The sequence below is a fragment of the Actinia tenebrosa genome, unplaced genomic scaffold (assembly GCF_029948245.1).
Source record: "Actinia tenebrosa isolate PJP-AT-01 unplaced genomic scaffold, QUT_ActTen_1.0 PGA_scaffold1__47_contigs__length_23844297, whole genome shotgun sequence".
Lineage (NCBI taxonomy): Eukaryota > Metazoa > Cnidaria > Anthozoa > Actiniaria > Actiniidae > Actinia > Actinia tenebrosa.
In genome coordinates, this window is record NW_028292578.1 from 20,122,519 (window position 1) to 20,146,800 (window position 24,282).

At 36.4% G+C, this 24,282-nt stretch overlaps 4 protein-coding genes across 6 annotated transcripts in view; 2 read left to right on the forward strand and 2 right to left on the reverse strand.

The window, feature by feature from the left end:
- Positions 1 to 24,282, forward strand: part of LOC116292645 (melanopsin) — a 37,114-nt gene that overhangs the window by 5,072 nt on the left and 7,760 nt on the right. For both annotated transcript variants that reach the window (XM_031699997.2, XM_089032375.1), the window contains exons 2-3: positions 3,816 to 3,918; positions 7,598 to 7,689. The gene's annotated coding sequence lies outside the window, so the exon portion shown is untranslated. The remainder of the gene's footprint in view (positions 1 to 3,815; positions 3,919 to 7,597; positions 7,690 to 24,282) is intronic.
- LOC116292642 (uncharacterized) overlaps positions 1 to 24,282 on the reverse strand; it is a 34,529-nt gene that overhangs the window by 2,386 nt on the left and 7,861 nt on the right. Inside the window, exons 2-3 of one of the 2 annotated variants that reach the window (XM_031699993.2) lie at positions 6,843 to 6,921; positions 186 to 282 (exon numbers count right to left, since the gene is read on the reverse strand). The gene's annotated coding sequence lies outside the window, so the exon portion shown is untranslated. Of the gene's footprint in view, positions 1 to 129; positions 283 to 6,842; positions 6,922 to 24,282 lie in introns of both variants that reach the window. The other variant, XM_031699992.2, reaches the window with a different exon arrangement.
- LOC116295589 (uncharacterized) lies at positions 11,797 to 13,382 on the forward strand. The gene is made up of 3 exons (XM_089032376.1): positions 11,797 to 12,005; positions 12,270 to 12,410; positions 12,514 to 13,382. Exons 1-3 carry the CDS (start codon positions 11,990 to 11,992, stop codon positions 13,299 to 13,301), a joined length of 945 nt encoding a protein of 314 aa, XP_088888502.1. The 5' UTR covers positions 11,797 to 11,989; the 3' UTR covers positions 13,302 to 13,382.
- Positions 13,871 to 16,230, reverse strand: LOC148910070 (uncharacterized). Its single transcript, XM_089032372.1, has 4 exons — positions 15,933 to 16,230; positions 15,421 to 15,668; positions 15,184 to 15,347; positions 13,871 to 15,070 (listed from the first exon to the last, which is right to left on the reverse strand). Exons 1-4 carry the CDS (start codon positions 15,946 to 15,948, stop codon positions 13,930 to 13,932), a joined length of 1,569 nt encoding a protein of 522 aa, XP_088888498.1. The 5' UTR covers positions 15,949 to 16,230; the 3' UTR covers positions 13,871 to 13,929.

Consider the following 24,282-nt stretch of genomic DNA (forward strand, 5'->3'; position numbering starts at 1 on the left):
ATACTACGAATATTCTTTTACAGATCATCAGTCAAGCACTGAATAATGATTGTTTGACAATAATAATAATGATACTTCGTAAACTAAGTAAAACTCCTGCATTCCCGAGAGAAATATAAGATTTTTTACCTTGTCAAAAGATCATTTCAGCATTCAGTATTGACTGAAGACAGCTCTTTGCTAACCAGTTTAGTGTTGAAAGTCGATATTCCTTTCTATCGTTAAGTACAAAGGATTTTCTTCAGCATCCGCACCACGCATTAATTTGAACGTCAAACTTACCTATAAAAAAGGAGTTTAAAATCAACACCGCACTTTTTTATCAATCAAGCAAATTAGTCTCATTTTTTCAAAAGTAGTTGATAGTTTTTATATAGATCGCTAAATCCAAACAACCCGAACGCTTTTTTTTTTTTTTTTTTTTTTTTTCAGTTTTATGTTTCAGTGCGTTCAGTTTTATAAAAACAGTTATAAAATGTGTCGTTTTTCCTATTTGTATTGTATTGTAATATAGATACAATTTTGAAATATATATTACAGCCTGAAGGGAGACGTTAAAGCATCCCCTCAAGAGATCTTAATCTTTAATCTTCTTTCTTTCCTATTATTTCCGACACTTTAAATTGATTTTGTGCACTTTACATTGATTACTTCATATCTTAACGTGACGAAGAACACGTTAAAGGAGAAATGATCTGCGAAAGTTTCTGTCTCGATTTTATCTAAATTGGGCTCCCTTTGGTTTTTTGCTAATAAACCCTGCAGAAGTGTTGTCTACAGAATAATGTACAAACAGTGTTTTAAAAATGAGTGCATTTTCTGATAATAGTTGTTAGGTGAGCGGAAAGCCTCAAAATCTAAGAAATGGGTGTCTACAAAATGTAAAAGATTTCGTCTTTAATTTATAGAACTAGTGTATCTGTTTGCTCGTGCAAACCAGAACACTTTGCAAAACGTGGAAAACAAATCTTTAGCTTAAGTGCTCCGTTTGATTTCAAAACTTTCAATTTTCAAGACTAAAGACTCGCTATTCTTGTTGACAACTTTTGTTAGGAACTGTACGATTGCTCTTGCAAACCAGAACAGACTTTCAAAGATATGCTTATGTTCACACCACTTCACACATTTCCACGTTTTCGGCTGGACAAACAACAGTTCTAGTCGAAAATAAAAGACAGGAAAACTCATCCGCCGTGAGTTTTACCGAATATCTCTTAGAAATAGTTATATTTCGTTTTGACAAGATATAATAGAAAATTATTGGAAATTTGACAAAATGCATTGCGCGCCTAGATTCTAATTCACCTGGTCTTTCGTAATGAATATATCTTACTTTTTTCCTTACATAATCGGTATAGAGGCTTTGCACCATCACGTGATGGCAGCCATGACACGAGGCACGAACATTTGAATCTGGTTTAATCTAATTTACATGAGAAATAATTCAGTTTCCCAGGGGAAAAAGCTATTGTTGTGCCTCCTGTCATGGCTGCCCTCTATATAGCAACACTTTCAATTAGCGACTCATTTGTTTATATATTTGTTCGTGACTTGAATAATCCTTTCACCTCACCACCATAAATATAAAGACTCGCACTAAAATAACAAAAACAAACTGTACAGGCTTCAGAATCAGAAGAAAGTTTTCTCCACTCTCCGATGAGTGATATATTTTTGCTTTATTTGAAGAAAACGTTTTACTTTAGTGGAAGATAGTGTCAGAAGCGAAAAGGAAAGGAAAAAGAGCTACGAAGTATATAATTACCGTCAATTTGTATTGGATTTGTGCATCAAATCTCGCAGAAGCCGAGGTAACTACTCGGTACTATTTGTATTATTTATTTATTTATTATTATTCTTTCCTATTATTATATATTATTATTAACCTTTGCCTAGTTCTCATACATCCCGAAAATATTACTTAAATTTCACTACTTTCGAGCATCTTTTTTATTTCTTCTTCTTTTCTTTTTTTCTTTTTTCTTTTTTCTTTTTTTTTTTGATAAAGCACTTCAACAAAAGGTGTGTTTCAAATTTTAATGCGTCGTGATTGGGAAAACAGAACGTGCACAAAAATTTGCAAGAAAATCAACGAATTTTTGGTATCGGGCACCGGACACAGTTCACAGTAATTCAATAGAAACATTCAATAAGACCCCAAGTTATACAATAGAACTAATAATCTAACAAAGAATGGGTACATGCAGAAATACACTTACGTCATTTGTTTCACTAATGGTTGAATTCAAGGGTTCCTGAGGACAATTAATACAATAGTGCTAGACTAGAGAAAATGAACTAAGGAGAAGGAATCTCTGGTATTCATGCTTGTAACCATCATAAACACCGTTTGATGCTATTTTTAGAATCACATTTGTCATCGTTTGTTTTATCGCACGCGCAAAATGCACGCGCTCTACGCTGTTTGCTCACATTGTCTTGAAAAATAAATGAAAACATGAGCAAACAGGGTAGAACGCGCGCAGTATGCGCGTGCAGAAAAACAAACGATCAAATGATTGATTCTAAAAATAGCATCAAAGTGTGCTCATGATGGGCGTTCATTTATCTTGTGCTAGACTATCAACGATTTTTTTTAGAACTCGAACTTACAGAAATGGTACACAGCGTGAATGCAAGTAAAAGAATATTTGGCATTTTCCATCCATCGGTTCACTGGTCAAACACTAAGCATTCAGTCGAGGTTGCATGGTTCAAATTTCAATAATCCCATGAAATTACCTTGCAGCCTTGACCAATGCTTTGTGTTTGACCAGTAAACCGATGGATGAAAAATGCCGAATAATAGATCTGGAGTACTTGCTAGACTTTGATACCATAGTATGTAAGCAAACCTTATCCCTTGCAACTCACGCGTGCACCGGAAATCTCCAAATGCCGCGAGAAACAAAAGCGGTGGCTTACTTTGAATGAGTTTGTGCTTGACCGCCAGGTCGTTGTTATCATCTATTAAAATCTGTCATTACATTCAACAAATAAGTATCTCATTGAAAGGAAACGGCAAGATTGAAATGTTACCTCTCTTGTGCGTTTTATGAATAAAGTCCATGTAAAAGTTAATAGCCTAAAGAAAAAGTTTCGGCAACAACAGAGCTATGGACTTCCGTTGTCGTGCGCGCAAAACGTGCTTGATTTTATAGACAAGAGAATTAACCGAATGGAACTCATACATTGTATTGTATATCCTCCGGGGTAGGGTACTCCATATTCTATATTCTCTGTTGGGATCCCTGTATTAAATTTTATGGCAGAGAAGAACTAGGAACGAGAGAGAAGGAGGAGGAGGAGTTGGGACGAGGGAGGGAGAGAAAAAGCGAGAGGAGTAGCATCTCCTCTTCTTTCTCACTCCACCTTCCCCCTTCGTCTCTTTGCCCTCGCCACAGGAAGCCCAAGGAGCAAAAAGAGCCAAGGAGATGCCTGCGGGGGAGGCCATTTATTGTATTGTCACAGGAAGCCCAATTTAGTTGTTGATTTGTAGATATACTTTCCTATCTACATATCAACAACATAATAGATACCATAGGGGAATTTTATAGGAAAACGAAGGCGCGCGCGGAAAAAAAATGTTCTAGTGCATTTTTTTATTGATTTTTTTACTCTTTCGCATTACAGAGGACATTATCTTGACCTCGAATTTAAAAAATAATTAATTATTTAATTTTTCCGATTTTATTTCTACCAATCACTTTAATCTAAATTGGGCTCCCTGTGGTATTGTATAGACCTTTGTATTAGACCTTTTAATGACATGTTCCTTGTGGGGTCAGAGATTAACTTCCTGCTTTGTTTGATAGGTTGTTTCACTTGGAAATAAATTAGATCATCTGACGACCGACACTGGTTATTTTCTTAACGAAAACTTTGGAATAAGAGAGAAGATATTCAAGTCCTGTTTCAGTAAGTATTATACTAAAATAACCTATTTATTCGCATTTATAGTGCCAAAGGAAATATAAGACAGAGCCGTAACCAGGGGTGTTGCAATGTGGGTGCACATACAATGGAAATAAAGCCAAAATAAAAAAACAATTTTTTTAAGCCCTCATGGATGCGCGGTCAATCCAACAAAAGTCCTACCATTGGCAGAAGGAAAAATATTAGGAATGATTAGGGATGAGCTAGAGGCGGGATGCGCTGCGCACCCAATGCAACCCTCTCGGTTTCGTGCCTGTAAAGCGTTAACCCCATCGAGAACTTGATCAATTAAAACAGAGAATTAAAAATATATACTAATCTACCCGCTGGTGAGATAAGAGATAAAAGATTCCGTTGCTGACTTTCGGCCCTATAAAACCTTCCTGTTTACCAGAAATTGATAACTACTTTCCTATTGTAGAAAAAAATCGATATATTTAAATGATACGTTCTAAAAAAAACTCTTCATTATTTTTATTATCAGTGCTTCAAACTGTCCGCATGCAGTCAAATAGTCAAATAGCCCGCCCACTCTCGGGGCATCGGACAACAGGGCATGCGCACATAATCATTTCACTAGAAATTCAAACATACGAGTAGGACAAAACGATTAAGAGAAGTTTTTTTGCGATTATGATCTCTATTGCCAATAGAAAAGTATATAATTCTTAAAGTATTCATAGCTAAAGATATTTGAAATAAGTTTTTAAAATTAAGTCGTAAATTTATTTAAGATTTTGTGACCCCAAAGCTGCATTTCCTAGACTATTTCCATAAGTCGGTGTTTTCGCTCTTTTCAACAAAGGAGCGAAAACTACGAGTTATGGAATCGGTCTATGCATTTCCTAGCCGATTTTGTGATTTTTTTCTTTTGCTTATACACAGGGGGCAGAAGGTCGCCACTTATCTTATATTTTTTACGAAAAGTTCTTGTTGCTCCGCCATGTTATTTTTGTATTATTTACCGTAAGATACCGCGCTCTGTGCCTTACCTTAGTTTGGACTGTTGCTTGACGGCCACGATAGAAGAAAAATTGATATTACGTACAGCGGTATTTGACGGGCTCAAGCTTACTCATATTATGCACAGCGGTAAATAATATAAACAAGATGGCGGAGCGACAAGACATTTTCGTAAATAAGATAAGTGTCTGCCCCCTGTACTTATACTGAAGTTTCATACTCGGTATTCAAGAAAAGAAACGAAAAATTACTGAATTCTTATCACTAGTAATGTATGCTAAGTCCTTCAGTCCGACCTTTGGGCTTCATTTTAATAAGAAAATCCACCACAAATGTAATTTGTTTCGCTCTCTAATTGGTCTAGAGTCGTAATAAATAGGAGGACATACCAACAGATTAAGAATCGCTCGCGTACGGAGCCAGCTTGCTCTAGAAAACGTTTTTCTCTTAAAGGGGCACTTGGATGAAAACGCCCCGGTTCTTGAAAATCCGAATAATTGAAGTACTTGAGGATAATATGTTGAATTTAAAAAGAAATGTATGGCGCGACGTTTAGTGTTGCCGGATTAGTTGACGTCACATACATACCCAGGCCCCAGACTAGAACCGCGGTTTTCGGTTTAAATTTAATACTTTCAAAAATTCACTATAATTCAGGCTTTTGTCCAATTGCAATATATATATATATATATCACAGTGTTTATTTAAAATTCAAGATCTTTTGATAGCCAATGCGAAAAATTTGGGTTCAGTTGCGCTTTAAAAATTGGCACATAGAGTCGTAACTTGTAAATACACTTAACTTACTTAATTTAACAAAGCTAGTAGATTTCCCAGACTTTCTATTTGCTCAGCACCAAGGTTATGCCTTCCACTTCAAGCAGTGGAAATAATTTTTACTGATTCGGTCTGGGCGCTATTAAATGTCGCATGGTTAAACATTATATTTTTTTATTGAATTTAGCCAAAACAGTCTGGGTTCAGCCTGGATCGGGTTTTGCTGGTTTCGCATAATGATGACTCCGAGATCCTGTGCGGGCAGTTCAGAGGGAGCTTTTGTTGATTTTGATATTTCTGTTGTCATTGTTCTTCGAGCTTATCTTATTCTATTAATAATTGATCGATACTCGTAAGAGGATGGGACTTTTGGATCACAGGTAGATATAAGGAGGTTGTTTTGACTTCAAAATGTTGAAAATAGCACATTACCCAAATTCAAAATCGACGAATCAAGTCCAAAACACTCAAATAAAGTGAAGCAAAATTAGTTTCTCAAAAGTTGTCTCACATCTTCGTTGGCGCACTCGCCTCTCACTTCTCACGTCTCTGGTTTGATTCCTGGGCTTGTTAATAAATGTGGGCAGAGACTGTCGTTTTAAATTTTCATGTTGTTTCTGGGTTTGATCTGAAAATTAAAGGTGATTGAAGGAACAAGTGCGGAACAAATTTGTATTTGAACATCAAAAGACCTCTTTAGCTTTGACGTGATGATTCCCCATTTCAGACCACGTGTCATTCCCTAGAGAATAAATTCTTTGTTTGATTTGTATGGCATATTCATGCGTCTTTTCGTGCGCAACCGTTAAACAAAGAAATGATACTCTAGGTAATAACACGCGCTCTGAAATGATAAAACATTAAGCCCGAGGTACCGTAAAGAGGCAAAACTAACAGACTTGATATAAAAAGAGTGTCTAACAAAGCAAGCGCTACCTTGCCAAAACTTCCTGCCAAACTATTTGGACTTGACTACTATCATAAATAAAAAAACGACTTCCATCAATCCCCCGCCCCCAACTCTTCGCCCGCGCAAGCACTTTCTTCCTCGACATCGTGCACCAACCTTAATCAAGACAATATTTCCCTCAAGGATCTTTGCTATTATCGTTGTCGGAGGTACAAAATCTTAAAATACTACAAATGCTTTTTTACTCAAACGTTACCATTTCTCATCGTTCGTCTTCTGGTTCATTCTTCCATGCTTGTAGTTTTGTCATCTACCCCTATCGCCACTAATCTAACCTAGGAAGAAAAGCGAATGTTTATTAATATGCAGTATTGTTTGTTCATTTTTGGCTAAGAGATTTTTTAAAAGCAAATTGTACAGCTTGCAATTGATTACAAATTAGTCTAGTATGAATGACGTGGAAGATCAGATACATCAGATATTTTCTTCCGCTTACCCTGAAAAAAAGCGGAAAACGCGAATGTTTTAATTATCGTTAAGTATCCTGTTGTTTAGTTTTGGCTAAAAGATGTTAAACCCAATTACAGCTTGATTACAAATAAGTGAAGTATAAATAACATGGAAGATCAGACACATACATATCAGATACTTTCAAGGAGGGAAACGCGAATGTTTTATTGTCTTACAAGATAAATAATAAGATATATATTAGGTATCTAATAAATTTTTAGCTTTTGTTAGCGCATTTAGATTTTTAAATGCGCTGTCAAAGCGACTATATATTATATTATTGTATTCAGTTCGTTTATTTTTTGGCTAAAAGATTTTAAACCAATTACAGCTTGATTACAATTTAGTCAAGTATAAATAACGTGGAAGAGCCAATCTTAAGTAGACTTCAGGCCGGAAGACGGTATATAAGAAGTCACTCACTAAGTAAGTAAGAACTCATAATAAAAAGTGATTTCAATCGTAAACTTCCGTACACAAATTCTTTCTTTTTGTGTTCAGACGTGATATATTGGAGTGGTCGTGCAGCAACGTGATTTAGTGTGTAACTTATCCGTGTTTGTGACGCGTGATCAGAACATAATAGCCTGCTGGTAAGTACGTATGAAAATCTATAGACAGGAAAAATTTAGTAATTTTCTTAAGATAAAAAGGATTTCTACTTCAGCTAGTATTGTTTTAATCAACGATGAGAAGTGAAATATATCCCAGTAAAACAACCCTCTAACACTAATCAATTGGGGGATGCAAAGATCTCTAAACTCCTCCTACGCAGCTTGAACTGCTTACCCAATACCTTTCAATACTATCCCCTTCACAGTTCCCTGCGCCATCTTGAAAGGTAACCGTGCCTTTGCATCGAAGCGAGACGAACGGTGAGCTTGCAATGATAGAGACATGTGAATAATTGTCTAAGGTGTTAAAAAAGGTCTCTATCATTGCAAGCTCACCGTTCGTCTAGCTTTGATGCAAAGCCACGGTTACCCTTCCAAGATGGCGCAGGGAACTGTGAAGGCGACTATTACAGGTAGTTCGTAAGAAAATGTCATTTTAAGAAATTCTTTATCTTTGATCCGCTTCTATGTTCATTACGCAAGAGTTAATAACCGAGAACGAAGGCAATAAGCCATATACATCCCGAGGGTCGCAGGCCGAGGGATGTATAGGCTTATTGCCGACGTTCGAGGTAATTAAGTATTTTATTTATCAATTGAGGTTTTCTATCAAATGTTTATGTATTTGAATTGTTCGTTATAAATGCGCATTTATAATGAGGGTTTTAACAAAAATAAACCCTTGTGAATAACAAAGAAAACCATGTCAATTGAGAAATAACGATATATATATATATACCTTCGGACCTGCCTGCCTAACTTATACCTATAACCTACATATCTAAACTACCTAACTTACTATAACCCATCTACCCGGCTACCATAACGTATACTTATCCACCTACCAACTCAACCATAGATACAAAACTATAGTCATCAGATTGTATTTAATAATCCTTCAAATTTTATCGAACCCTGCATAAAACAATCTATGGGCTGATCTAAGTCAGAGCATGGCTAACTCACAGATCGAACCCTAAAACAATCTCTGGGCTGATCTAAGTAAGGACAAGCTAACTCACAGATAAAACCTTGAAACAACCTCTGGGCTGATCTAAGTCAGGGCACGGCTAATTCACAGATAAAATCTTGGAACAACCTCTGGGCTGATCTAAGTCAGGGCGCGGCTAATTCACAGATCAAACCCTGAAACTCTGGTCTTACCTTGGAACTTACCTTGTAAAGTTTTGAGGAGGGACGAAACCCAGAGAAAACCCCTCGAATCATGTCAAACCCTTGAGATCTAACGAACTCTACTCACATGTAATCCCAAGTCCAGACATCGAGTCCTACACCACAGAGGTGAGAGGTGAGGGTACAACCACTACACCACCCTTGATTCCCAAAATATTTATCAATTGTCCACTAAGTAGAGACCACTTACTTTTGTGCACGGAAACATCCTTTCGGAGTTTCCCCATTTGACTGGACATAGCAGATAAAAAACACCATTGACACTTTTAATCTTTAGCTGCGAAAAATCAAAGAGTCCGAGCATGATCCTTGAGGCACGCCACTCATAAATACTATGTGAAATTAGTTTAGTTTACTGGAGTTAGTTTATCCGAAAAATCAAAGGGTCCGAGCATGATCCAGAGGCACGCCACTAATTAATACTATGTAAAATTGGTTTAGTTTACTTGAGTTAGTTTATCCGAAAAATCAAAGTGTCCGAGCATGATCCAGAGGCACGCCACTAATTAATACTATGTAAAATTGGTTTAGTTTACTTGAGTTACTTTATCCGAAAAATCAAAGGTTCCGAAAATGATCCTTGAGGCACGCCACCAATTAATACTATGTGAAATTGGTTTAGTTTACTGGAGTTAGTTTATCCGAAATTGACGGAAGCGTGTAGGTGATTAAGAGAGATGGATCTCGACATTCATTGATAGCTATTTCCTCGTCCAAAGGTGTAGCCAAAGGTGATATAGCCAAAAAGGCCATTTCGAATTCCAAGAATAGCTGGAATGACTTGTGTTTCTCATTCTTTACTTCAAGAATAATAATTAACAATTATTCGTCGAAGACGAAGTGAATATCGGGGAATATTTACCGAGACGCCAGTCTTCGAGCGGCGAGGTGAATATTCTCCGATATTCACTGAGGCTGAGGCAAATAATTGTTTTAGTATAACTACACAGGTGATTCTTTTAAAAAAAGAAAAAAGAAGAAGATAAAAGACATTTTTTCCCGGTAACAGCAACAAAGCGGCTGGCCGCCATTTTGGATTGTCGCTGGAGGTGATTATCGTCTGATAGTGTGAGTTTCTCGACCAATCAGCGGGCGAGATTTTCGATAATAACCTGCGTATCTTTACTAATAATAAATAAGCTTTATTTCTATAGCACGCAAATACAAAAGTTCTAAGGCGCTTTACAATGTAAATGAAAAAATAAAACAAATGCATAATAATTAAAAACTGACAATTTTTAAAACTAATAATAAATTCAATAAAATAAAATAATGATTACTAATATCAATAAAAAATATACCAATGTTTGATACATCCTTAATTAAGTAATACATAACATTCCTATAACTAAGTTAGACTATGATAGAAAAAAATATGAACACGGAGATTTTAGTGTTGAGATATCCAGTGTTGTTCGTAGTAGAAACGGCATCGATTATTCGGGTTTAGATGCATGCCCATAATTCCGTTGTCGTCCTGGAATAACTTATTGCATGTCTTTTCCCTACCGCCTTTGGCAACCTTTTTTGACTACAGGTATACGCCTACTTCAATAAATGTTATCAACGCCAAAGGCGATAGGTCATTTTGACATAGAAATGGATTCGTTGAATACAAGAACATTGAATCAGTCTCAACCCTAAGGTCCATCTTCTTGACGAGAATAAGAAGCAGAAACACGAGTCATTCTAGTTATTCTCGGATCTTGAAATGACCTATCTCCTTTCGTTTTTCGCCTGTAGTGCCTATTGTCTAATTGCCTTTGGCGATGACAGCGTTTTTTAAAATAGGTGTATACTATTATACTTCAATGCATTAAAAGACCGTTTTCTCAAGGTTTGCGTGCGCATTCAAATTTAAGGAACTTGACGGGCCACGATACCAGAAATGTTTTTCGATAAGAATTCATAAAATCGGTTGTTCTCCTCTTTAAATATAAAACTGGCTTCTCAATTTTACTGAATTTGTGTTTTTCAGTTCTCTAGCCCGACAAGTTGGTTGCGCACGCAACCTTGAGAAAATGGTCTGATTCTTCGCGGTCCTTTTCTTGATAGACCTCTTTACCTTGTCCGTAATGTTTCCCCATTTCAGACCATGTGTCATTCTCTTGAGAATATTTTTTGTTTGAGTTGTATCCGTATTTATTTGTCTCCATGCATAACCGTTAAACAAAGAAATGATACTCTAGGGAATGACACGTGGTCTGGAATGGGAAAAAATTACGCCCTGAGGTGTATTGAGCTTCGTTCTCTACCGCTATATTTTCAATCAATCAACTACCTGATATTTTTGTCAAGACCTGTTCAAGACATTCATTATTCTCCTAAAAAATACTCAAAAACACTGAATGTTTACATCTAAACACGATGAAAAATCGAGTAAATGAATACTAAATATCTCAGCAATAACCTGTTTTTTTGGCAAGAATAATATGAAATACCAGTCATTCCAGCTATTCTTGGATCTATGAATGACTTATTAACTGCCCTTTGCCACGTCAATCGTTTAAGAAATAGCTGTATAGAATATCATCAAAGGAACTCATTTTCAAAGTGGTCCAAATTGATGTATTTTTTCAAATTTGCCAGTATTCATTATTCATTCCTTGGGCTTCGGATGCAATAACTCATTTTTCCAAAGCATTTATATTACTTTGTCGATCTTCAATATCATTTTTTCATATTTTGTTTCCCTGCACTTACGAGAAGTCGGCTCATTTATGCCCGTATTATATTCCTTATTATTACCTCCTTTATAGCTTTGATAACTGTAGGAGAATGAACAAATAGGCCATTTGCAGCAATTGATCACGTGTCAATTTGCCCCATAGCAACAAGCCCGTGGTGGGCAAGCTAACCACGCATTCCTTGACAACAATAAGACTTTGAGTGGCGAAGCTTAGCGGTACCAAGACTATACTGACTGTTTTTAACCTTTGTTCTGTCTGGTTTGACCCGATATTCCGTATAAAGTTGAAAGAAGTGTTTTTTTATCGTTGGCGATAATTTTTATCATAAAGATTGGCCGCAAAAGAGAGTTTTTTGTCTTTATTCTGGTCGCCGTGGACAGAAGACGCGTGTGCAAATGGCGGAATTCTCAGGTATGTTTATGACTCATTCAAACCCCGATTTAACATCAAAATTTCTCTTCAATTGTCAAGATTCTTTTGAAATGAATGTAGATATACCTACAGATCCTCTTATACTAATAAAAACTCATATTTGCTAGCATTTGAGGCCTGATTTTCGTTTTAAAACTCGAGGTGTGATATCTTCGCCGACTGCTGGCGGCAACAATTTATAGACTGTTTTTGTGCTTAAAATGCTTCTCGAATTTAATTTATCTTCGAATTTAATGATTCCAGATGAATTGACTGATATATCGAGACTTCCTGAGCTTACATTTGGAGATGTGGAGGAATATGCGCGAAAGGAGTCCGGCTGTTCAAGCACCACGAAGGCCTACAAATTTTGTGCCGAACCAGGCTATTTGCATAATATTAAAGGTAAGATATTTTTAAACTTTGTATGATGATTTTCATATGTTTCTAAGACATGTGTATGTTTACAACTTTTAATTTAATTCATATCTTGTGATATTCATTCTAGTGCGCTATTCGCAAGAGAAAGCTAAACTGAATTCAAGATGTTATCGATCGATGAAGAAAAGCGAGCCTCCACACACTCTTGAAGCTGACATAAATTTGGCATCCAAGTCAATAAAGGGCCGTTGTTCGTGTGTAGCTGGTGTTGGGGGGTTCTGTCACCATGTTGTTGGATTACTGTTTTACATGGCACATTGTAAGACACTTGGTTACAAGGCCATACCAGATGAGTTGACCTGCACCAGCATTCCCCAAAGGTGGAGTGTGCCAAGAGAAAGAAAAATTGCCAACAAGCCTGTACAAGATCTTATGGTCAAAAAGCCCAGGCAAGGTGCAGACTATTCGAAGTTCATAAAGAGCACCCTTTATTCGCCAGCAGAAGCTTACCCTATAATGCCAAATGAACAACTAAGTGGACTTGAGCCACAGCCACTGATGGCAACAATAGCCTATGATAACAATACTTTACCATCTATTGCCATGGTAGCAAGTAAATTTGGGAAAGTCCCTAAAGGGTCAGTACTGTCTTATCAGCAAAAACTGTCCAATGAATATGTCATAAATGACTATTTTAGTCCACAATTTCCAGCATTACCACTGGAGAATTCACAAGAAAGGATTACAAATAACTACCTCATCTGTTTACCTGAGCAGAAACTTGGAGGCCTTAACTCTATCAGTGTGACACTGGACCAAGCTGTTGAGATAGAACACAAGACAGTCAGCAAGTCAGCTATGGTATTCTCTGCGCGAAAAGAGAATCACTGCAAGCAAATTTGGGCTAGTGGCTAAAAGGCAATCTGGTTTCGAAAATCTAGTGAAACAACTCAACCCTACGAAGAGAGTGGTTACAGCTGATATGCAACGTGGAATCGATATGGAGCCAAAAGCAGTAGAGATATATGCAAATGTTGCAAAGGAAGGAAAAGTGAATATATATCCTTCTGGATTAATTATCAACCCTTTCTGCCCTTGGCTTGGCGCTTCACCAGATCGCAAAGTATACGACTTTGATGCTGAGGATGCAGGCCTTTTGCCCTTTGGACTCCTTGAGGTGAAAGTTCCCAAGGAGGGTACTAGAGACTTCAGCACAGTATTTTACATAGAAAAAGGACTTGATGGCCAACTTATGCTCAAAAGAAACCACCAGTACTATCACCAAGTTCAGTGTCAAATGGCTTTGACTGGATTAGATTGGTGTGACTTTTTTAGCTACATTAATGACTCTGTATATCATTGTGAAAGGATTTTATTTGATCAAGACTTTTTTGAACAAAGTAAAGACAAGGTTGACAGTTTTTATTTCAATTATTATTTAAGATAATAGTAACAATTTTGTAAAATACTTGATTTCTTCACAGGCTAAGTAAAACCATTAATGTCACAAATGTTTTGGTTTATTAAAAGTTATGCATTAAAGTTAATTGTCAACTGAGTGAGAACTAGCTGTACTTTTTGTATTTTTAATAAGTGGGCCTTGAAAATTAGTTAATAAACAAATGACAGTATATATTTGTGGGACAGTACCCAACATGTTCAGTGGTACAGCTGAATCAAAAATGTGATACTCTTTTATACGCCTTATAGCTCTTTCAACATGAATTCTTAATTTGGCAATGGTTTTTGTTTCTTTTACATATTTGACAGAAAACTGACTCTGGCTTTGCAGAAATGGGGGAATGTTGTTTTTTGCACCCTTTGCTTCAACCAAATCGTCGATGTCAAATCCTTTGTCTGCCATGACAACATCTTTTTCTAATAGATCTAGCACTCCACTGCATCTAGTGATTTCTTTATCGGAAACCCCCCCAGTATAGAGTGAGGAAACAAAAGTAATAGCACCATGTGGAGAAATACCAACAAGGCCCTTTAAAGTGGTGTTGCTCTTATATGAGGAGTACAACTGTGATTGCAAAAGCAATGATGATGGTGTTTGCACATATATCTCAGTACAATCAAGTATAACCCTAGTTTTAGGATATAGCTCTTTAAAAACCTGGGGCATATGTAAATCGATCATTTCCCTTGAGGGCCATATCGGTTGGGTACCCAGTACAAAATACAAATAATTCGCCCATGTTGTAACTTTTCTACTAACTGATGAAATGCTGATATTGAATCTGTGCGCTAAATCCTGAGCAAACAAACCTAGTCGTATTCTTACTACAAACAGAAAAAATTCATCAATCAAAAGTAAGTTTCTTGCAGAAGGCCTGCTTTGCTGGGAGCTTATAGAATAAACATAGCTCATGTGTTGTGCTGTAGGTTCAATAAACCTAAAGAAATTACATAAATGTTGATACGAAAGAAAACCTGTATAAAACTTAATGTCATCATTATCATTTGAAAATCTCTCAGTACCAAACTTATATAATTTAAGAAATTCAACTTGTGCTCTAAGCTCTTCTATTTCTTTCTGAGCATCTTTGTAAGCTTCCCTCAGTGTTTCTAGTTCCCCAGGCTCATCAACTTCTTCAGTGTAAGGGCCAGCAGAAGATTCTGAAGGGGACATTGCTTGATGGTAAGTTTCCTCATCATCACTTTCATCAGTCTGTGTGCCACTGTAAAATAAACAAAGTTTTACTTTTGGTTTTTATAACGATGAACGCATGATAACTTGTTTTTGCATTTAGTTCCCCCCTTCCTATAGCAGGGGTACACTAAGACCACGTACCTATCAACATGTCGTATTATTTTTCTTCTTTGTTTTATGGGACCTCTCCATTCAAAAACAGAAGGAACAACACCAGACTTAAGGTTTCTTTTTCTTTTAGCACTTAGAGGGCGGTAATCACTTTCAATAAAGTGCCTCGAGCAAACTCTTGTGTTACCTGTAATCTACAAAACAAAAACACTGTATTATTAAGATTATTTCGTATACCGTCTCCACTATTTACTGTAAATATTTTACCTTAAAAGAGGTCCCTTCGTCTCTTCTGATCTTTGAGATCCACTCTGCCTTTAATGATGTGTCTTTTGGAAATCGATGGAAGGAAAGCTCTTGGTTGTAGCGAGAATCGCCGGTACACTTTGGGACACAACAATGTTGACGAGAGAGTGTAAGCTTCGTAGTAAGCTTCGTTGCATCTTCATGTCCACTATCTATACCATTAACATGAGATGTAAGCTCAGGAAGTCTCGATATATCAGTCAATTCATCTGGAATCATTAAATTCGAAGATAAATTAAATTCGAGAAGCATTTTAAGCACAAAAACAGTCTATAAATTGTTGCCGCCAGCAGTCGGCGAAGATATCACACCTCGAGTTTTAAAACGAAAATCAGGCCTCAAATGCTAGCAAATATGAGTTTTTATTAGTATAAGAGGATCTGTAGGTATATCTACATTCATTTCAAAAGAATCTTGACAATTGAAGAGAAATTTTGATGTTAAATCGGGGTTTGAATGAGTCATAGACATACCTGAGAATTCCGCCATTTGCACACGCGTCTTCTGTCCACGGCGACCAGAATAAAGACAAAAAACTCTCTTTTGCGGCCAATCTTTATGATAAAAATTATCGCCAACGATAAAAAAACACTTCTTTCAACTTTATACGGAATATCGGGTCAAACCAGACAGAACAAAGGTTAAAAACAGTCAGTATAGTCTTGGTATCGCTAAGCTTCGCCACTCAAAGTCTTATTGTTGTCAAGGAATGCGTGGTTAGCTTGCCCACCACGGGCTTGTTGCTATGGGGCAAATTGACACGTGATCAATTGCTGCAAATGGCCTATTGCGTCCGGAAAACAGGAGCTCCGTTAAAATGCAAAGGAAGTTATCTAATGGTATTAGAAATTCAATCGTCATCAATTGTCTCTGCAGGTGCTCGCCTCGAGCCTCGCCGTGCTCAGTGTCGTATGTGAGTAGAGTTGTTTGTTGGTTCTCTCCTGTGTAGTATGTGAGTAGAGTTGTTTGTTGGTTCTCTCCTATACTTCGAGGGTTTTCCGAGTTCTCCGATTTTCCTCCCTCCGCAAAAATCAACTTCTAAATTCCAATTGGAATCCAGTGGAAGAAGAGTCACTCTGTGGAATTCGCTATGAATCCTATTATCTATTAGTTATTTTTTGAGGTATTAACGGTGGCCGGCATATCAAACATTGAGTGCCGTATTTCCCTGTGTCTGTTGTCTGCGAGGGCAGACCCACGAGTTAGCATCGTCACCGTATCCTTCTCGATTTTCCAAAGTTTTTCTTTTTTTGCTTGTCTTTTTTTCTTTTCTTCTTCAAAAATTCGTTATAAAACGACGGCCTTTTTGTTTGCCGCTTTTCCGCACAATCCAAATATGGAATCGATCATACCATATATGGAGTGAGCTTTCTCTACTGGAACTTCGACACTAACATATACTGAGTAAAGCTTGATATGAGTATCTTATTCATGTATATACGTAGTTTACAGTATAACAAACTTTTACTGTTCGAAAATCCTCCCAGAAAGAGTTTTTCCACATTAATCAAGTTTGACTTAAGTTTGATTCCTTTGTTTTCACTCTATGTCGTGATTGGTTCATTTTCCTCAAATGGTCCCGGTTAGCGTGTCCGCAAAATAAGGCTGGCCGGGCAGCAAACTACTACAGCAAACACGTTTCTGGGAGAGCAATGATTGAGAGAAACACGTGAGCTACTGATTTCGTAAGATATTTCAGATTCGTTACGACACTACATGACGGAACGATGAATAGATAAAACTCGCCAAGTGCTGGTGACTGCTTTTGATCTAGTATATATCGTGGCTCACTGACCCAGTACGGGAGATGGATGCTCCTAGTAATGAGCTCCTGATCTAGGAATATGCTGGCTTACAGACACAGTATAATAAGTGCGCATGCGCAGCAGAGCTTTTTTAACCCCAAAAAATCGGCAATTCTTGGTTTTTAGGTGCTTTAGAGCTATCTTCCAATGAATAAGAAAAAATAGAATAGAGGAATGAAAGAAGAAGAATAGAACAGATAAAAAGAGAAAAACGAAAGAAAAAAGCTTGGATTCGCTGCACGTTTAAATAAGTTTTACCTTTTTTACTTCTACACGTTAGATTTTTAGGACGTTCACCATCTTCCAGAACACATCAAGACCAACCAAAGCAGATCAAAATGATCGATCATCATAAGCGAGTCATGATAATGAATCTTAACAAACTCTATTGACGCCAACGCCCAACTTTTTTAAGCAAGTCCAACAACAATCCGGCACCCAGATGTGGATTCAGCCTCAAAAAACAAACGGCTTAATTGTTGATCGTCTTCAGTTTTTCCGCTCTTACCGTGAAATACACGTGTGTACGTGTCAGTGTGTGTACCACGTGCCTTACTTAAAGTTTCATGATAAAAGGAGGGTCTTATCCATAATTGTGTCTGGAATAATGACCTTTTGAAACATTCTCACTAATTGAAACTTGGACTGAAATTGAAAGTAAATTCCACCTTAGTGCGTAACGGGCACTGCTAAACAGCGAAACACCGAAACGAAACACCGGAACGAAACACCGGAACGAAACACCGGAACGAAACACCGGAACGAAACACCGGAACGAAACCCAACAATTTCGGATCCCGGCCTAAAAAGGCACATCTCTAATCCCTAAAAAAAAACCGAAAAGTTTTGTACATGATCCAACTACCTTTTTAGACAATGAAACTCGGATCTCCGAGCCCAAAATTAGCTAAAATGTGATCCCTGAGCCCCAAAATAACGCCGATCATTGAACCCATATACCTCGTTTTACTTACTAATCTGATACAGTACTACAATAAGCATTTTTTTCTTTACCATTGTACAGAGTCGCTATAGGTAATGGTAACTTGCGAAAACAACCTTAAGCTTTCCATCTTCTTGTCTATCATTATTTAAAACACTAATAATCACCACCTGCAGTTTAGGAAACGATATTTTATGACAGATTCCTTTATTTGGTTTGTCAAGAGCTGGGCTTCCTGTGCTTTTGTTTGAATAAACATGGCGTCGCCCCTCACTTTAGCTTTTTTCACAATTTTTTTGGTGTAGACACTAGAGACAGAAGCAGTTAAGACTAATGCTTGTTTTATTACCATTAGAACCATTGGAATCCTTCAAATTCGAGAAATAATTGCATTGATAGCCAGCGAAAAGACATGGTTAATAAAAGGCAATAAACGATCGATACGGATCACAGATCATAAAGCACGGGCATAAAGGTAAGCTTTATCGCTTTTATAACATTGTACTATCGTGTTTTTTTATTTTTTTTATTTTTTATTGCATGATGTTTGTAATATCACGAATTTGTCTCTGTTTCGTTCCGGTGTTTCGTTCCGGTGTTTCGTTCCGGTGTTTCGCTGTTTAGCAGTGCCCGTGCGTAACTGTGCAAAATGTTTCATACCTTTTCGGTTATGTTGAGTAATATTACTCTCGAGGTATAATCTTTCGCGAGTCTTACTTTATTAAAATAAATAATACTATTTCCTTTTCTTATTGTTCTCGAAGCATAAGGAACCGAAGCTCAAGAGAATATTACGCCGTATGTTTAATGGAAAAAATAGATTTAAAAAGGAGTAGGGAATATATATATATATTCAATAATTTTTTTTTGAAAGCGGTGTGTGTATATATATATATACACTCAATTGAAGTATCTTTGTCGGGTTCAGAAATATAGAACATAAAAGGTGAGACCGAAAAGACACATGGGAAATGACATAATTATATTATAATTTATGCAGTCGGTTTAGAATGCCAAACGCGTATTCAGAAGACTTGCGTTTGAGAGCCGTTTGGCTTCGCATTTTTAACAAATACGTCTTCAAGTCAATGACTGTTAATTGGAAAATAGGGACATTTCTTATCTCATATCTATCAAACGTATTGATGAGAGTATGTGGACCGCGTGGCACTAATGAAATAGTAGAAGATAATATAGGTAAGTTACAACTTACCTATATTATCTTCTATCAAACGTATTCTTGTTTTCCTGTTTTAGTAGCTTCAGCACAACGTTAACAACCTCAATGGTTTTAAAAACAGTGGATGATGCCACGGGTCGGCGGTCACAGCATGCATCTAGTTAAAGTACTTCCCATGTGCCATTTCGGTCTCAGCTTCTATGTTCTATGTTTCTGAACCCGACGTCGATTCTTCAATTGAGTGTATATAAATATTTCAGCACTAGAATATAAACTTCTTATCTTCAAGCCAGTGTGTAATTTTCTGTTTACTATATAAGCACGTTCACAAACAAAAACTTGCTGAAAACATTGGAAAAGACGTCATCGATATCTTCACAGTGAAGGATACGGAAAGAATATCGCTGAGGGCTCGGATGTAGTCCGATGTCTTCATAATAATTAGTTATATCTAACGACATATTTTTCTCACTGTTCCATTGATGATCCTAAATTGAAGTCGAGAAGGCTCAGCAGGACGTCTTGACTGCCTGCCGATACTATAAGTAGGTTCACAAATTTTTTTAAAGCCAAACTGTAATGTGACAATAGGCTTTTTGCAACAAAAAGTCACGTGCTGATATATGACTTTGATAAAGAATCAATTCAGCTCAAGGTCACTTGGGGAAGGCTCTGCTATATGGTAAACAAACTTTCGACAGCTTCGTATCTTGAAATCCAAAGTATCTTATAAAGGAAAAAAGTATTGTCGAAAACTAAGGTTTTGGATACGACACTGATAAGTAATCCATCAAAAAAAATCTTTAAATAAAGGAAGTCCTTTTTTTTTTGTCATCCAGTAACAATCACGTTACCTTGCGAGCAGAGTCTCCTTTTAACTCCTTCTCTCGCCCGTAGAGGAGTTAAAAGGAGACTCTGCTCGCAGGGTACAATCACGTGTGATCCATTGCAAAAAGCCTATTTTAGATAAACGTGATTGAAATCCATGCATATGGAGTAGTCTACACGTGTTCTGGGAATTCTTCTTCAGAGAAGCCAAAAAAAGCCATGTTCAACTTCCTGTTGATAAAATTAGTATTATTTGTTCGTGTGTGTTGTTGTTTTTCATTTGTTTTATTTATTTATTTATTTGTTTGTTTATTTATTTATTTATTTTTCTATTTATTTATTCATTTGTTAATTTATTTTATTATTGTTATTTTTTATATCGATTGTGTTGTTAAATATTTTAGTCCGACAAGATTGATATGAGGATTCGTTTTTGCCGCTTGCATTAGCGATATCTTTTTCTGATTCATATTCATCATCCAAGTTTTTCACTGCAGTTTTTGTTTTTATTTGAGAGAAAATCTAGTAGAGAAGGAACGATCGAGTAGAGTCGCAAACCGTATGTTAATATTAGCACTTACTTGTACTAAATAGCACTGATTAAACAATAGAAAATAATTACACTTTAAAAAATTAAACTTGGTAAAGTTTACCGCTCAAGTGTTGGCACTCTAGTAATCCTCTGTAAGACATATGAGAAGAGTCAAGATTTAGATATATACGTCATTGTTAAAAACTTTATGTAGAAAATAATTGCTGGTGTCGAGTATTTAGATCGAGTTTTTATATGAGGTATCACGTTAAATTTCTTTTAGGTCAGGGCTAGTATTAGTAACTAACATAGGCACCTTTTAATGCTATTTTTTGGAATAATTCATTTGGTCGCTTGTTTTTCTGTTTCTGTACGCGTTGCTCTACTGTGTTTGTTCACAACGTCATTTTCTTGCAGCATTTTTCTCATTTCGACTCAACCCTGAAATGATTGCGGTGTAGGTCGAAAGCTCGGCAAAATAAATGTATAAGAACAGCAAAAGGTCGAAGTAGCAGATAGCAAATTGAAAGAACGATTGCTTATTCAACCTCCTGTTATTTAACGCTTCTTTTTTTTTTTTTTTTTTTTTTTTTTTTTACATTTATCGAACGAGCTTTCGACCTACAACTGTCATCTTCAGGGCTGAAAAGCAAGAAAACATGAGGTGAAAACCATATTCAACATTCTATATAGTTAGCACGAATTTAGTCGAAACTGTTTGACTCCAGCAGCAGCTGTCTAGCATTACGAACTTCAAAACAAAGCAAGAACTGGAATTAATCAGTGGCATTTACACTCTCAGAGTGGCTTTGAATTGTTTAATCACCGACTATATTCAGTTATCTAGATCTTGATTTCAACCGGCGGAGGAAAATCAGTGTACTAACGTCCGTCGGATTATATTGAGGCGAGAATTCGAAAGCCCTTATAAAATTAATGACATTGGCCTTTACTATTCATTAATATTTCTTTTCGCTGCCGAGATATTCAGTAAAGAAAATTCCAATGATGACGTCATCACATGGGCCCGCCATCTTGGAAATTTGTTTGTTTTATCATATTCAACCAGCGGTCTATGAAGCCTAAAAACTTTATGTTTGGAAAGAGTAGGTCGAAATGAATTCCAAGCCTGCCTAACTACAAAAAATAATGAGCCGACGAAAAATGTTATTACAGAAAATACATCTTTAAAAAATCTGTAATTTAACTTTCGAGCCCCAAAGACTCTAAAAGTTTAGTCGGCACGCTACAGCTTTGCACATGTCTCCGGTTTCTGCTGTTTTTGTCTGCTAAAAAGGTATTTACGCCAACCACCTGCCGTGTTCACTTAATTGTTTTTCAATTCCCTAACACTCAAGATCCTTCTGTATACATCTGATCAGTTCGGCAGCCAAAAATAAACAACTACTTTTTACCAAACTCTTTCGCACTCGGTGGAACGAAATTATAAAACAATCTTTCTATATAATAAAAGACAGAATAATATGTATAGCTCTTTCTGAAACAGAAAGATTAAAATAAAGCAAAAAGGTAAAGTACCTATATTTAACGTTGGTAGTTCCTTCAGTTGAAATTCAACTGCTATCGATGGAAGCCGACGGTGCGCACTTTACCCCCCTCTATCAATCAGTGCTCTGTTTTAAAAGTATTCAAAGCTGAAGCTACGCGGATTAGAGAGAAGTAGAAACAGACCTGGAGATCCTAAGAATCGAACCTTGGACCTCTATGGAACCAACCGAGCTATGCCAGCTTTTAATTTCAGTTTTTAATATACACATATTTTCATTTTTTATGTTATACTTAATATCTACTGGTAATATAAACATGACCCTCTAAACAAGCAAAACATATAAACTTATTTCAATAAAGTTAGTCACCTGAAAAGCTATAAAGCTGAGGCCGACAAGGATTATGGGTAGATTCATTTTACACGTCCAACCGCTTGATAACTGTTGATGGACTTGCGAATCTTCTACCGGTTACAGTCTCACCTCTTCTGAGCATCATCGAGTTGCAGTTTGTATTAAAAAAGCTTTGTATATTTATGCTTTTTTGATATGAAAAGTTTCCCATGATGCTCAGTGATCTCAGCTTTCTAGGTTTTTGGTGACTAACTTTATTGAAATAAGTGTATAGAATAAAGATCAACAAGGTGGCAGAAACTGGTCAGCAGAGCCACTATATATACGCATGGGCAAGAATTTTCAAGCTAATGATTTAATATCGCCGGTAAAATAGAACCAACATCAGTCGTGATTTCCCTGCTACAAGAACCTGATAAGTTCCAGCTCATGCACTACCATTACTGATTATTTCTTTGATATTTTCTCTTGTCCCTAAGTGCAAATCCAATCCAAGGTATGTGAAGATCACTTAAAGCGGGGTCATTTTTTTTCACCCTTTTTTTTTCTTCGTTAGTCGTTTTTCAACTATGCATTATTTTTTTTAAATCAAATTTTAGTTCGTTCTAGAAAGGGCCTAAATGAAAATTACTCTGTCTATAATTCTTGTTACACTAACAAAGTGCGTAGTTTTTTTTATTTTCTTATTTTTCCCCCACTCATTTTTTATATTTTTCGCTGATTAAGAAACTTAAAAAAAAGACTTTTCATTTATAAATTTATCTATAGCTATAATTAATTTGCGTGCCGTCAGCTTTATCTTAAACTAGTTAATGATTTCGTATTTTAATGTTGAACTGCGCTTACTTTATTAAAACATTTCCAAACAACCACCAAAAACAATTCAAAATTTATTAAATCCTGAATTGCGAAACAACATCTGGAATGAATTTCAATGTACGTGCGCTTAATGATTTCGTTTATAAAAGTGCCAAAAACTACTTACTTCACCGGATCATAAACACAATATACGAGTACTAGTAGCCTCGCAGACATCTCCTTGGCTCTTTTCGCTCCTTTGGCTTCCTGCCATAAAATTTAACACACTTATATATATGACACATATGTCTTCGTAGCTTCCTCATAAAAAACGCTGACACAACTGAACATGTGGCTTCCGTATCACACTCAATAAATACAAAAGAATTTATATTTGACCTTAAAGTTTAGACTTCTTTATCGTAATAATTTAACAAAAACCCCTCTAAAGCCGTAAAGTGTGTCATGACTTTTTCACTTTTTTTCCATTTTTTCTTGTGCAATAACTACATATTATTTTTATCAAGAACAAAATAGTCGTCTTCTAGAAGATTCAGATCCCATCCACGCGTTTTCCGGGTGATTTTGAAAACGGTAAATAAAAAGATTTAAAAAAACGATTCGATCCGCTGCGAACGAACAAGAATCATTTCGAAAACGAAAATGTAAAAAAGTTTCTTTTCAAAAACATACTTGTGTACGAGGCACCAGAATCAATCATTCTTTGTCCTTGAAGGTCCAGTGTGCACGTTCAAGGGCCGATGACGTAGGAATTGTCACTTAATGTTGCAAAAGGAAGACTATTCGAAACAGAATTAATTGAATTTTTACAAATTCCAACTTCTAAGTTTTGATTCATATTTTACGAAATTTGA